The 14169-nt window shown below is 52.4% G+C and overlaps 6 protein-coding genes across 6 annotated transcripts; 3 read left to right on the forward strand and 3 right to left on the reverse strand.

The window, feature by feature from the left end:
* Positions 1-10: 10 nt before the first annotated feature.
* AYL99_01426 (hypothetical protein) lies at positions 11-1447 on the reverse strand (the record flags this gene model as incomplete). Its single annotated transcript, XM_018832942.1, has 3 exons — positions 11-378; positions 507-833; positions 913-1447. 3 exons carry the CDS (start codon positions 1445-1447, stop codon positions 11-13), a joined length of 1230 nt encoding a protein of 409 aa, XP_018698821.1.
* Positions 1448-2357: 910 nt separating this feature from the next.
* Positions 2358-3905, forward strand: AYL99_01427 (hypothetical protein; the record flags this gene model as incomplete). Its single annotated transcript, XM_018832943.1, has 2 exons — positions 2358-2501; positions 2553-3905. 2 exons carry the CDS (start codon positions 2358-2360, stop codon positions 3903-3905), a joined length of 1497 nt encoding a protein of 498 aa, XP_018698822.1.
* Positions 3906-6073: 2168 nt separating this feature from the next.
* Positions 6074-7001, forward strand: AYL99_01428 (hypothetical protein; the record flags this gene model as incomplete). Its single annotated transcript, XM_018832944.1, has 2 exons — positions 6074-6901; positions 6957-7001. 2 exons carry the CDS (start codon positions 6074-6076, stop codon positions 6999-7001), a joined length of 873 nt encoding a protein of 290 aa, XP_018698823.1.
* Positions 7002-8529: 1528 nt separating this feature from the next.
* On the reverse strand, positions 8530-9912 carry AYL99_01429 (hypothetical protein; the record flags this gene model as incomplete). The annotated part of the gene is made up of 3 exons (XM_018832945.1): positions 8530-8766; positions 8850-9754; positions 9816-9912. 3 exons carry the CDS (start codon positions 9910-9912, stop codon positions 8530-8532), a joined length of 1239 nt encoding a protein of 412 aa, XP_018698824.1.
* Positions 9913-10208: 296 nt separating this feature from the next.
* AYL99_01430 (hypothetical protein) lies at positions 10209-12289 on the forward strand (the record flags this gene model as incomplete). The annotated part of the gene is made up of 3 exons (XM_018832946.1): positions 10209-10384; positions 10581-10624; positions 10674-12289. The coding sequence occupies 3 exons, from the start codon at positions 10209-10211 to the stop codon at positions 12287-12289; spliced, it is 1836 nt and encodes a 611-aa protein (XP_018698825.1).
* Positions 12290-12473: 184 nt separating this feature from the next.
* Positions 12474-13337, reverse strand: AYL99_01431 (hypothetical protein; the record flags this gene model as incomplete). Its single annotated transcript, XM_018832947.1, has 1 exon — positions 12474-13337. The coding sequence occupies one exon, from the start codon at positions 13335-13337 to the stop codon at positions 12474-12476; it is 864 nt and encodes a 287-aa protein (XP_018698826.1).
* Between the last annotated feature and the right edge of the window lie 832 nt (positions 13338-14169).

Here is a 14169-nt window from a genome sequence, read left to right on the forward strand (position 1 = left end):
GCAATTCATATCAATATCCATCCTTGCCTTCCACAACCCCGTACGCACCACCGCCCTTTCCAAACATCTCTTTGACATCCCCGACAATGTCTTCCGGCCGCTCCCACGCCGCGAAATGCCCTCCCTTCTCATGCTCCCTCTCGAACACTACTTCGCCGACGGTCCTCGTCCATGAACTGGGCAAGACGTGGATATCCCGCGGGAAATGGCTGATCCCGACCTTCACCCCGTTGGATTGGCACGTCCTGAGTTCGTCCCGGGTAAGGCGATTTCCCCAGGGGCCCGACCGGCCCATTTCGTAGTATATCCGGCACGAGGCTGCAGGGCCGGCAGTGCTGAAGTAGTATATACTCAGCCACGTGCAGATCTCTTCGTCAGCTAAGGTACATTGGTGTTAGCGACTAGTCGCAGTCAAAAAGTCGGCGTAGATAGAGAGAAAATGGCTGGATTTGTCACAATATAGCCACTGTGAGGTCGGGTTTTCGTCGTGGACGGGAATGACTTACTCCAAGGGTACGCATCTGTCCAGTCATGCAGTTTCTCGTAGATCCAAGCCATCAAGGCTACAGGGCTATCGGCTAAAGCGTAGCCTATTGTCTGTGGCTTTGTGGATTGGAGGATGTTATACCCGATGCCTTCTTTGTCGAACCACTGTGTGCGTGAGACCCCTTGTTTCTCTCGCTTGGTAAGGCGCTGAAAGAAGGAGGAGATGAATAAGTATGGGTGCGTGAAGAGTGTAGGCTGAGAGCCCACGTCCATGTTGAAGTGCGTAGCTTTGCAGTTTCGCGGGTAGAGCAACGAGAGGGCGCGACTAATGTAGTAGCCCCAGTCGCCTGTCTGACGGTCAATCTCGTGTCCGTAACGTCCACCACGGTGGCTTTGTGCCCCTAAATGCCGTATGGTTGAGCCTACCGCCTTGAGTAACATACTGATCATAACCAAGCCTCAACATCAATTTATGCAACGTCTCGGCATACTGCTCGACTGAAAACCCGCGTTTCTTCGTGCCTTCGGAGAATCCAAAATTTGGTAACGACGGTGCAACGACATGGAATGATACTTGACCCTGGGACTGGGAAGACAGAGCTTCGATGATTTTGGTGACCTCCAAGAAATTCCCAGGCCAGCCATGCACGAACAGCAGCGGGATTGCTCCCTTGACTGGGCTTTTCTTGTGCAAGAAATGGATACTCAAAGGCTCGTAGTCTTCGGACTGGATTGTGGTGACGAAATGAGGCAGCTCATTGAGCTTCTCCTCGGCCTTTCGCCAGCTGAATTCGTGGCGCCAGTATTTCGTCAACCGTTGCATGTCGGACAAAGGCACACCCATTTCCCAGCCCACAGAGCCGAGTTCATCAGGATATGCGGCGTGATCAAGCTTAGAATTGAGCTCTTGGACTCGTGAATTGGGGATGTTGATTTGATAAGGATGAATGGAAGCCGACATTTTTGTGATGTAGTCCTGTGGATCTTGGTGATTGATAGACTTCCTTTACTTAGGGGCAGCTCAACAAGATGAAGACATTGTTAACGCTTTTATAGACAAATCATCGGGCCATCTCTGATCTCTGTGATCGTCGCGATGCATTCGATATCACTGCAACCCAACTGCTATGTTCTCATCTCGTTGTTAGTGGCTTATACTCCGTCCTGCAATACGCACTCGTTAGTCAGAGATATCGGGAAGGCTGCCAGCTGTGGCCTTGTCTCCGAGATGGACAGATGCTGTTTATGGTTACGATCTCTAGATCGCTGGCAATTAGAAGATCTCGGCGAGATGATTCTGCGGTCACGCTTTGTCAGCCAAGATAGTATCTAGAAGACCGCGTATAAGATCGTCCTTATGGTCTCCTTGCCAAGTCGGCGTGAAAGTAGCAAATGTCTCGAGGAAACATGGCCCCTGCCAAGGTGCAAGTAAACACCTCTGCTGGCTGATCGGTGTACGTCAGAAAGATTCTGTTGGGAGATAAAAGAACCATGAAGAGAGGGCCAGGAAGCCGCGAAGGATAGATGCAGACCATTTGTATTCATTGTTTTAAGAGGAATTGTGTCACCGCGACTCGGCAGACTTTCCTCAAGCTGGTGGCTGCTGAAATGAGTGACGCCTGACTGCGGTCCGGCGGCGTGCGGCGTCACTCGCTCCAGCCTCGCAATTGCCCAACTCAACACGATGAGTGATACAACCACTTCTTTGTATCGCGCAATCTTGCGTCTAGGTCGCTTGGCTCGAAGCCAGCTGAATCCCTGCGCTGGAGTGTCGGCTCAGAATTTCGAGGCTATTGAGCCTGGTTAGGTGATCTTGAATATACCCCACATGGCCGTCACCCCTCCAAGGCTGGTTGAATGAAATTGTCCAAATGTCGGCTCTCAGGGTGAGCATGGGCTCACTGCACCCCCCTCGAAGTGTCCAGCAAATCACCAAAGCCGCTCAAGACTACGAATATGACGCTCAAATTCCTCTGCGGTACTGGCTTCGGTCTGCCCAAGCCATGCTAAAGGAGGTCGGTGCTGCTGCCGTTCACTTGGGTGCCCAACACTGACATTTTTCACAGGCAGAGGTATATGTTCGCGAGGGAGACGAAGAGACGACGTATCTTCTCCTTTTCCGACATGCCCACCTCATTCTATCGCAGTTGCCGGCTCACCCGCAAGCCAGAGATAAAGCCAATAAACTGCTATTAAAAGAGGCGGAGAAAGAAGTCAATACGAATTTCAAGGTCCTGGACCTGCTGAAGCCCCGAATCAACGAGCGATATGAGCGTTACGTTAAGCTCATAAAGGAGAGGGAGGCAAGGCGGAGCGCACAAGTGCACAGCCAGTATACTAATGACCCTCCGAGTCCGCGGTCAGCCCAGGCACAAAGGCCCCAGCAACTCAAGGCACATGAAAACAAAGAGCTAGCAGTCAGACTCTTACAGAAGGAGAATTCTAGGAGAGCTGCGAGTCGACAAGCGGCACAGGCGTCCGGGAACGATACCGAGGACCTGTCCCGGAGGTTGCAGGAAATTCGAAACCGAGTTGAAGGAAGGTCCAATTCCTTTTTGCAGAGCCCCGAGACCCGTCCGTTTGCACCTATAGGCAGCAGCGCAACATATCAATACCCGAGCATCCCTGCCCATCATGTTCAGCCCGTGCTGAGCTCTCCATCACCCCATGTATTATCTCCCACAATCCCGAGAGACATACCGGGGTCACCCCCAGCATTACCACCAAAGCCTGGCGGAAGCAGTGTGGTGGCCATTCCGCCTCGTCCAGAGAAAGTGACGAATCATGCGCCTGCAGCAAGATCACAGACACCAGAACCAGTACACTTCTTTGCTCCTGCTGCTTACCTCGAAAACGGAACGCCATTGCGGACTGTATTCCTTCCACCAACCTTGCGGACAACGTTTCTGCGACTAGCTCACAAAAACACGTTGGCAAATTTGGAGACGTGCGGCTTCCTAGGTGGGACGCTGATCGCCAACGCCTTCTTCGTTAGTCGACTGATTATTCCTTCACAAACGGCAACATCGGATACGTGTGAGATGACAAATGAATCACAACTCTTTGACTATGTGGACTCGGAGGACCTCATGATTCTTGGCTGGATACATACTCATCCGACCCAGACGTGTTTTATGAGCAGCCGAGATTTACATACCCACGCAGGATATCAGATGATGCTGGCAGAGAGCGTAGCCATTGTGTGTGCTCCGAGCAAGGGAGACACAACTCACGGTGGCGACTGGGGAGTCTATCGTCTAACCGATCCTCCGGGAAAGAAGACCATTCTCAGCTGTGAACAGCCGGGAATATTCCATCCGCACAATGTTGACAACATCTACACTGACGCGCTTCGACCGGGACACGTCGTGGAGGCTAAAGGAATGGAATTTGAAGTGGTGGATCTTCGAGATAAGTGATGCCACCTTGAGGTCTAATGGCAAAAAACGTGGCTCGCGGGTCGCGACATTGTGCCCAAAAATGGGCTGCGATGGGTCGGTCTATTGCAAGGGGCTTCTGAACTCAGAAATGGACAAGGAATGGAAATCAACAACAGCATCAGAAAGGATGCTGCGACCGAGACGCTTACAATTATGCTCTGTATGCTCTGGCCAATATTGGCATTGATGCACGCCGTATGGAGTGCAGGCTGACTGTTGCGGAGATGAATAGTTGATGTTTGTGCAATGGTGGCCTCCAAGACGAGTTACGCGGTGTTCCGTATATGTTCCAGAAATATCAGCAAGATTACAAGCCATGGCGCACGGCTTCACGGGTGTCAGCGGAATCTACCGAGTACATTGAGCCAAGGCAAATTTCTGCCTTGCACATGTCCTTTTTTATTATTGTCCCTTCTGCAAACAATCGTTGTGAATTCAAACATGGGTTTGTGAACCCAAGTTATCAAGCGAAATCAAGCCGCGGGCCAGCCACCAAACGCCACCGCCCTGATCATGCCAGAAGAGGCGCCCCTCAACACCTCATAACACTGATGACCGCCAATCGGATAAAGATGAGTGCCGGGATACGACGCGGCCTCCTGGCAGCTAAGATGTTTGTTTGAAGCAGTCGAGGCGTCTCGTCGAGCTCCTAGCCCAAAGCCCCTCCACGCCATCCAAAGCGCCATACCCGAACGCCACTCAGCGATTTCAAACTGGGGCGACGGAGGTCCAAACTGCGGATTGAGCAAATCAAAGTCCGACGTTGCTTTGCAAGGCCACGCACACCAATGCAGGAACAACCTCGCCTTGCCTTTCCTGGTGCCTCGGCAGGATCCTGGAGTCAGAAAAAGAGCTTTTTGTTCAAGCAGGTCGAGAAGAGAACGGCAACTTCATCGGATTGAGTGATATAGACTCATTACACCAATGATTGACCTGGATCAAAATATAATTAAGCAGCCACGCCCCAGTCCCCATTATCGAGATTCGATATGAAGATACAAAGTCGCCAGAAAAGACAAGATAACGTGGGCGAAAGTGGCTTGTAAGGTGGCTTGTAGTGGATTGGACAGGGAAGTCAATGGTACCTGGCTAAGGTGAGCCGGGGGTAGCACCCCGCCTAAAAGAGTTAGTGATAGTGGGCTTCGGGGACACCACCATGCCTAAAGCGAGGATAGGCGTTTGACAGGCAATTTCCGAGGGGAGCCATTTTCTGCTCCCGCTGTTTCTTTGTGCGTACAGTGCAGGCCTTCTCAGCTTCCCAAGGTGCATGCTCCAATCACCCCTGCCAATACCCTTACGTGCTACCCAGGGCTCTTCCACCATTTGGCTCAATATTGCCTAGAGAACCAATTGAAACATCAAGCCTGCTCCCCTAGTGTCACCCAGCATCTCCTCTTGCCCTGGTCGCGTAAGGCACCGCAGTTGCCCGTCACCGGCCAGTGCCCCATCGACCTCGATTCCCTTCCCTTCCAAGTCTTGTGACTCTTCCTCTCCCAACCTGCACCACAGAAACAAACCACCACATTCCTTTCGACCAGCACAACAACATCACCACCACATCGCCATCGAGGCAACGTGCAACAGCACATTCAACGCCGTCTAGACGCCCGCCGCGTCTCGATTGGAGACCTCCTTCTTACACTCGCTCAGCTTCAATTACTGCTTTGATCGACTTCTCAGGGGCCTCTGTGTATCAAGTCTGAAACTCAACTTGCATTCCCAGCCAAGCTCCCCTTTACCTCCTCAAACAGACCCGACGACGGACCTCCCTACAGAATCGTAAACACCTCCATCTCGCTCCTCTCCTTTGATGTATAATCGGGGACTTGGTTGCTGAAGGTTAACAAAAGAGCACGGGTGAAAAAATAGCAGTGCGGGTCACTGCTGTGAAGGAGAACAAAGAAATTCTAGCTACGCCTTTCCAAGTGACTGGCCTTCACCTAGATTCGACTGGTTACACGACAAGGCAGCACCTGACGCGACCTTGATCAACTTCGACCTCACCGCTGACGATCTCGAATCTTTGCATCGACACGTCTCTATCGGGTCGAAAAGCATACAATACCGTGATTCTTTCGACACATCGACAGATCTTGAACCGCGTCGTTGTTTTCGTTCAACTTGACTCACCCACAAGATCGCGAATCATGGCACGATCACTCTTACAAGCCGTCGTTCTGACTTCGGCTCTCGCTCTTTTCACAACATCAGTATCTGCTCAGTCAGCTTCGTCCAGCGCGACATCCACAAACGCCCCGAAAGCGATCACGACACTGGGCTGCTACAACTCAGCAGATCCGTTGACCTCGCAGGGAGACTACACCTTCCAAACATCAGGATACTGTCAAGGAGTATGCGTGCAGTTGAACAAGCCCGTCATGGCCATCACTGGAGGATCAACCTGCTATTGCGGTGACGAATTACCAGCCTTGGACAGCGAAGTCAGCCTGAACAGTTGCGACTCGCCATGCAACGGCTACTCCCAGCAAACCTGTGGTGGCATCGGCTTCTGGCAAGTGTACCTCACTGGCTTGACCGCAGACGTCGAAACAGCCCCGAACAGCACCAGCAGTTCAAGCAGCTCATCCGCTACGCAATCTGGAGGCTCGGGTACAACCCAGCCTGCAGTCGTTACCAAACCGGGTGAGACGATTGTCGTGACGGCTGCACCTTCAGCTTCTACTGCAAAGTCATCTGGCGGAACCAGCAAGGTTGGCATTGCTGTCGGAGTCGTCGTTGGCGTTGTCGGCCTCTCTGCCATTATCGGAGGCATTCTCTTGTACTTGAGACATAAGAGAAACCGCGAGATCGAAGAAGAACACCGTCGTAATGCGGCAGTCAGTTCTTTCGTAGGGTCAGCGAAGTCAGACAAGTCATCCACGGACCAGCGCCTTGATCCCTCAATCTATTCACATCGGCGACAAAGCATCGGAAGCATCGCTGATGAGCGAGATTTCTCTAGGAGGATACTGCAGGTATGTTCGATTGAACCTGACAACAGCTTATCAAGCCCCGCTAATGTTTGCCTAGGTGCGAAATCCGGATCGAGAATCAAAGTCATCTGCTATGGCGTAGTGGCAAGTGAATATGGGCTTTATCCCGTTACCCATACGGAACGTGGGTTGTACACCACAGCATGGGGACGACGACGCTCGTATGAAGTCGGCACACACTGCCGGTCTGCTATGGGCCTTTTCTCTTACCTTTGAGATTGCTGGATACCCAATACCATCAACACACAACTACACGCACACTGATGACTAAATACTACGATCCAGACACACCCCGACCATTCCTTCGCTTTCTGCATTTCAGCAATACAATGAAATGATGAACGTTCCTTACCCCGACGGCACCGTCCAGTCTCCTACTCTCATTTGCTGTTCGTTTTAGATTTCAGACCCAGTTTCAGGAGGTCGATGGCATAGCTTTGGCGTCGGTGGTTTGTTTGAGTGCACCGGAGGAGATGCTGCTGGGGAGGGCTGACAAGGTTGGAGGAGAAGGACAAGGTTCGGGACCGAAATGGCTTCTCGAGACTTGCATACCCGTGCTTACATCACTCCTGAGGGTGTGTGAGCAGTGACTTCAGGCATCGTCACGCGACAGGGAAAGGGTATCAGAGAACCCACCTACTAATATTTGCATGAGCAAGGACAACGTTACTCACAGTATTTTGTCCCAAAAAATCTTATCGCGCGCGTAATGTTTGATAGGGAGCAAGCATCGGAGGAGGTGGACGAAAGGTATTCCAAGATATCTTGTGGGAATGACCAGGGAGGATGGGATCAGGGTCCGACCAACAAGCACAGGGGAGGTTTTATCACATCGTGTCACGAAGTCATGGCACGGCTCCGGGGGCTGGCTGTGTGTAAGTGTAGATAGAGATTTTCCTGCCTGTTTTTGTACCACCACCACCACTATCACTACCATGAAAGACTTCATCCCACCGATCCAACAAGACACACCATGCTCATTAGATACCTTCTCGTGCGTACCACCAGCGTTCTTGGACCCTGAGCACACCTCAACCTGCACGTTTTGTGACAATCTCAGCTTCCTGCTCTTGCTCCACGCCTTCTCATCGACATCCCGTTCTTGGATTGCATTAGCCTGTCATGATACAATGTCTCATGTCTGTGCTTCTTTCGAGGTGAAGACAATCTGTAGAAGTATCCTGAGATCCTGATGTCCTGATTGATCTTGTTGCCTGCTCTACTCCTTTTCCCCTCTTTCCTGACCTCTTTCCTGGCCCACGGTGTCTGTATCGGAGGCTCGGTCCATGTATAAGGGCATGCTGGTAGGTCGTGTCTGATATGAGTAGTCAGATAGCTACAGTAGATATTCAGTTAGGTCGTCAATCGAACGGATTGTGAAGAACGTTCATGCTGTCAGGTTCTGTATTCCTATTATTGTAAGTCATCGTGTAGGTCGGTCGGTGGTCATCGCTCGTAAGTAACACTGTCGTCAAAGCAGTCTGTTCTCCAGCCCATCTCGGTCCGTCTAGACGGAGCTGCGCACGCTCGTTCATCGCTCATTATCCATTTTGATTTACTCCAATCCCGCTGTGACTCCTCGCTTCTTCGGCGCCCCTCATGTGCACATTTCAACTACCGCCTGCAGAGCTGCCCACGCCCACAGCCTTGAGGATATCGCCAACGCTCCACCCAGGTCCGCCTGGGACAATCTCTCGCCAGGTCTCATCTGGTATGTTGTCTTCAGCTGGCAACAACGACCAATTCGGACTGGGTTTATCGAGCGAGAGCCATTTGAAGTCGTCGATCTGGTCCCATTGGTTGGGCACGGCGGAGGGATCTTCTTGGGACGTGGAGATGAGGTCACTCTGTTCCCAACTCAGTCAGTACGGGCACAGCGAGGAAGATGAAGAACGAGGCAAATGGAGGCTTGAGAAAATGAGCGACGTACGTGGAATTTAGGCAACACCGCAAATCTTATGCCCTTGCAATTCTCAATGATTGGTCGACTAGTGCAGTGCAAGTAGACATCCACGTTCTCACAGTCGTGCATACGGAATTGGCGGCATTTCAGCACAAGGACGCTGCCTTTTACACCTGTGATGTGCGCGGGACCGGAGACTGAACCACAAAGTATCAGGGATGACGAGACGGAGGTGATGGTTATGCTTGCAAAGGGTGCGGTGGCGGTCGTGGGTACGGATAGATCGACCACACACCCACTGAGCTTCGAGAGCGAGCAGGGTGTTCGCGTGTTCGGAGCCGACGAGGGCAGTATGATGTGCGTGCCGGACTGATTAGAGATAGAGGTTGAGGTTGCAGTCGTGGATAAAGATGGGCGGTCACTTTCTGGGGCGGAGTCAGTTTGCGGCGACTTTGCTTTTGGATCGGTCTCGGTTGTAACGGCGGATTTGCCTCCTTGTCTGGCATCCTCGTTTCCCTCGGGTATTGAATCCTCCTGCTCGTCTTGTACCCTCTCGTTGGCGGGGGTGTTGATGTAGCTAGGAGTATTGACGAACGACGCATTGGGCGAGGGCGACAGATAGCCTGGTACACCTCGACGTTTCTCTGCCGCCAACTCTGCAGCATCGCTGAGAGACAGGGCGGAGGGAGACTTCGACTTGAAAGAGAACTTGGGTTTCGGTGCGTGAGATTTGCGTGTTTCTTCCAGCTTCTCTTGCAGAGCCTTGATAGCCTCGCCGTAGGTTCTCTGATCGTAAGGCGGGATGTAGCCTGAAGCGTCCTTGACTTCGCCGGATAGTCGCGTGATGCCTGCAAGGCAATGGTCCATGGCATCCGAGCGCTCGCCACCTATGAGGGCAGTCTCTGCGAGACGGTCCATTTCATCTTGAAGAGCTGCCGTACAGTTCTTTTCGTCAGCCAGGGTTTCTTCGACAGGGCAGAGAACTCAATGTACCGGTTATTTCGTGCTGGAAGTAGTTGAAGAAACGCTGTTGATGGGAGAGCTCGCCGGGAGGCTCCGCGACCAGACCGGTCTGTCCTTGGGGTTCCATGGTGGTGGTGGTGGGTTGAAGTCAACACCAAGAGGAGGATTAGGTACAGGTATCAACAATGGGGTGTGATTGAGTTGGGGATCTGGAGATCTGCTAAATATGCTTTATTATAAGCCCTGTTGTGTGGCCAGGAAAAAGAGCCCTGGGGTGTACGGAGCCATGACGAAACCCTTCGAACATCCCTTTCACTATCTTCGTCGCGTCTAAGGGGGAATGGAGATTTAGTGGTGCGGGGGATCGAGGGGCACCCAACAGGCGCCCGGGGGTGGCCATGAGGGCAACGCAGGCTGGACGCAATGACCGAGTCGGCCACCGATTGGGCGGTTCAACCGGCTACAGGTGCCGAGTTAAGTAAAAGGGTCGCCCATGTCGCCCACGCCGCGCTCCGCCAACGCCCAAGGGCCATTGGGCTTGCTCCTCAACTAGCCAATGGCATTCAAACAGGTCTCCATCTCCGCGTCTTTGAAGCTGTGTGTGTCTCTTGTCATCTTCTCACTGAGGTACCACCAGTACAGACTCGGTGCTGACGATACTGTTTCTGGTTCCAAGGTCATATCCTGATCCTCGTTTCGGACCACTAGGGTTGCCGCTCCCAGTCGCTCCTTTCTGCGTATGATCCTCCGCTTTTTTTCACGTCGCGCTTCAACAGTTGCTAAGAAGACTTTGAGTCGCGGCTCTGGTCGCTATGAGATCACCAGTGAGCTACTGTGTGGTAAGTGATTGACATCTGAGCCCCCTTGATCTTTGCTCACCTGCCGCAGACGATATCCTCAAACGATTGCATACCAGCCTTCCTGCTCCAAACACATGCGACATCATCGACATCAACCCCGGACAGGGTCTTTGGTCCCAAAGTCTGCACCGTCTCGTCCAACCTCGACGACATGTCCTTGTCGAGTCTGATCTGGAGAAGTATGGGGAGCATCTCCAGCCTTTGTTGAGGAGTGGCTCAACCTATCGGCACGCGACCGTTCTTGAAGACGCGTTTGACCCTGAGAAAGAACTATTGTCCCAATATGATGTGGAAAAAGCTGGATCGCTGGGAAAGCCTCCCGAACATAACAGATCGTTGTTGATGACTGTCAACCTCTCCGGTGCAAAGGTCAGCATTGGCGGGTATATGGGATCTCTAAGCAGAAAATTCTTCGACGAGCTCTACTTGTCGCTTCTGTCAAGTCCTCGTGCCGGGTACTTTCGTTACGGTCTGATCAGGGTTTTGGCATGGATCCCCGATCACGAAAAGGATTCTTATATCCCGCGGACTGTTCACGCACGCCACAAGCAGACCGTCATGCTTGAAGCAACCACAGACATCACCGAGGTGGCCGGGGCGTCGGCAGAGACCAGATCGACCAGGTATAGGAAGTGGCCTGATCTTGAATTAGAAGAGCTTGCCGTCATCGACGCGAGGGCCAGAGATGTTCCAGGACAAAGGACACCCAAGTCGAGGCTCGACATGCCCCCACCACGGGAATTGCTCAGTATTGAGCCTACTCCTCGAAACTTGCGAAAAGCAGACTTTACCTCCGACGCAGAGTGGGTACCAAGATTACTCGAGCTAGACAGTCAGATAAAGCAGAAGTTTCCTCACTGGTATCGGCGTTATGCTTCAGGTCAATCCATCCGCAAGCTTGGCCTGAAAACACCCCTTCAGAAGGAATGGGGAGAGCTTCTACGGCGGGCAAACACCACACACAAGACCCATATGAAAGCAGTCGAGTTGGTTAACCAAGAAAGACAACTGATATCAGAATGGAAATCTGAGATACGTAACGCTAAGGATCACCACCTCGATTCCGAGACCGAACACTCGTTTCAGAAGCGCGCTGAAGCCATCAAGGAGAACCTCAAAGGGTTGAATCGGACGAACAGAATCTTTGCAGAAAAGGCCATCGACGACTGCAGAGCTTGGGATATGTCACCACCTGTCCTGGCCTGGAACAGGCGGGAAGCCCACCCTTTGGTCGTATACGATGGCGAATTTGATGCTCCATCTCGGTACATGGCCCTACTGGATGTGATCCCCCGAGCAGATTTGATCTCCCGAATCGACACTTACGACAAGATGGTTTGCTTCCGCTACATTGTAACGAGTCTCTCTCTATACTTCTCCAGGAGCGTCGCTGAAGCGTTGAGGGCTCTGGTCCACGAAGGGTTGAATGACTTTGTCAAGACCATCCCCGGGATTCATGATCCCACGAAGGGAGGTTGGTATGACTTGACCGCCTTGCGAGTGAGAGTCTTGCCCACGGAAATTTTTGTGGAGATCGGGTTGGCTTATGAGAAGTGGCCGTTTCGCATGAGTACGGAGGCTATCCTCATGGCGACCGCAGATCCCCTGGCGGGATATAGTGGTCAGGAGGATGACATGAAATGATCCACCCAGCGGTGGCTGTATCAAAATGTTGTATATTATATGCGAGGATACACTGGCCCCCAGCAACGGCAACTGCTAATGAAAGTGGCATTCGTCTCTAGGCATCGCTTTAGTCTGCATTTCATTCATTTACCCCCAAACCACAATGGTTTTGTGAGATACGATATCAGGAGAGCCAACATCATCACCCAAAGAGCTGATCCAGAACGTCCCCGGTGGTCATGACCTTTGCGAACTCGCCCTCGAGACTGGCGAGATGGACCTTGTGCACCGTCTCGGCGTCAAACCCGCCCTTGTTGAAACACGCGGTCGCGTCGCTGAGGATAACGATCTTGCCGTCTTCCGGCTTTTCTTCCCCTTCCCCTTCTTCTTGTTCGGTCTGGGTACCACTATATCCGCACGAGGCGTCTGCTTCGACGCCTCGCACCACGCCCAGATCCTTAGCCCAGCGTACGCTCGTCGTCACGCAGTGGTCCGTCGCGATGCCCACGACGACGAGCTGCTCGATGTGCCCGTGCTCCAAGATGGTCTTCAATTCTGGGTTGCCGAACGCCGTGTTCGTCGACTTGGACAGCACGTACTCATTGGCCACCGCCGCCGCCGCCGCCGGTTCCGCGCACGGCATGAACATGATCCCGTCCTTGTGCGTGGTGCCCGAGACGTGCAGTGGCGATAGCGGGTTTCGGGATTTGTGGTATACATGGATGATTTCTATCGCGCGGGGACGGGGCTTTGATGGGTGGTTCGTGGCGTTTGGATCAGAGAGAGCATTTTGTCCTCCAGATTCAGCCGTGTTCTTGCTGATGGTATCACCGGTAACAGAGCCAAGACTGCCGGTCGTGTTCGTTTCGTTGTACTCTCTGCACGCGGCCAGGATGGCGGAGACGTTTTCCTCAAAGTTGGGTGTCGAGCGTTCGGTTCCGAAGTAGCCGTTTCTGGTGTTCAGGCCGCGTTGGATGTCAATCAAAAGGAGCGCGGTGCGGGCTTCTGACGCCGGTGAGAGGTAACGGCTTGCATGGTTCACAGCACCAGTTGGTTGGGTGGACATCTTTTGGTCTTCCGCAGAACGTTCCTTGTGCCGGCGGTGCTAGTGGAGGTACTGTTATGGAGGATGGCAATGAGGTGCAGGTGTGGATATGGAGTCTGACAGAGATAGATATACAGTCAAGGTCTTGATAATATTGCCTTTTATTGCCTTTTGTTTGCCTCTTCGGTGTAGAGTCATATAAGATACACTCTACAAAATGTCTCCTGTGGCTTGCCTGAGAACTAAAGTCCTCCGATACAAACCATAAGCCGTCCCAGAAAGAATTCTGAGGTTGACTATTATCTGCCTACCTCGTGTACATACGCAATCTGATTGTCTAAATGGTGTTGAGGAGGAAGCGAGCTTTCCCTACCCGACGTTGCATTTGGATGGCGTCTGCCTAGAAGAACTCTTTCAATACGTCCAATGACAAGCACGGGATCTCCAAGTACGCTTGTAGCAGGGCGCAGAAATAGAAAGTGCTTGTGTTTTTGTGATGATACGTACGTCCAAGAGGATGTAGAAAGATAGAAGGTACTGTTGCCCCCTCCATTCACGACGCGAGCGGTGATCATAGCTTATGACAGGGGGTGAAGAGGGTATGGAATATGTATCTGCTCAGGTAATAGGCAAGATCCGTATAGTATGACACGCAGCCTTGTGTGTGGGGTGCAATCCGCCAATAAGGGGCTGCAGCTCAATAGCCCCGTAGCATATTGTACAAAACAGCACGCAGCCGAGAGTACCTGGAGCTCGTGCTCGAGAAGTGCCCATGGAATGATGGCGGGCTCTCGTTCCCATACCAGTGGTCTCGCCAACACCCGCTGCAATCGAAAACATGGCCTCATGACAA

This window comes from Fonsecaea erecta (genome assembly GCF_001651985.1).
Source record: "Fonsecaea erecta strain CBS 125763 chromosome Unknown Scaff1, whole genome shotgun sequence".
In the NCBI taxonomy this organism is placed as follows: Eukaryota; Fungi; Ascomycota; class Eurotiomycetes; order Chaetothyriales; family Herpotrichiellaceae; genus Fonsecaea; species Fonsecaea erecta.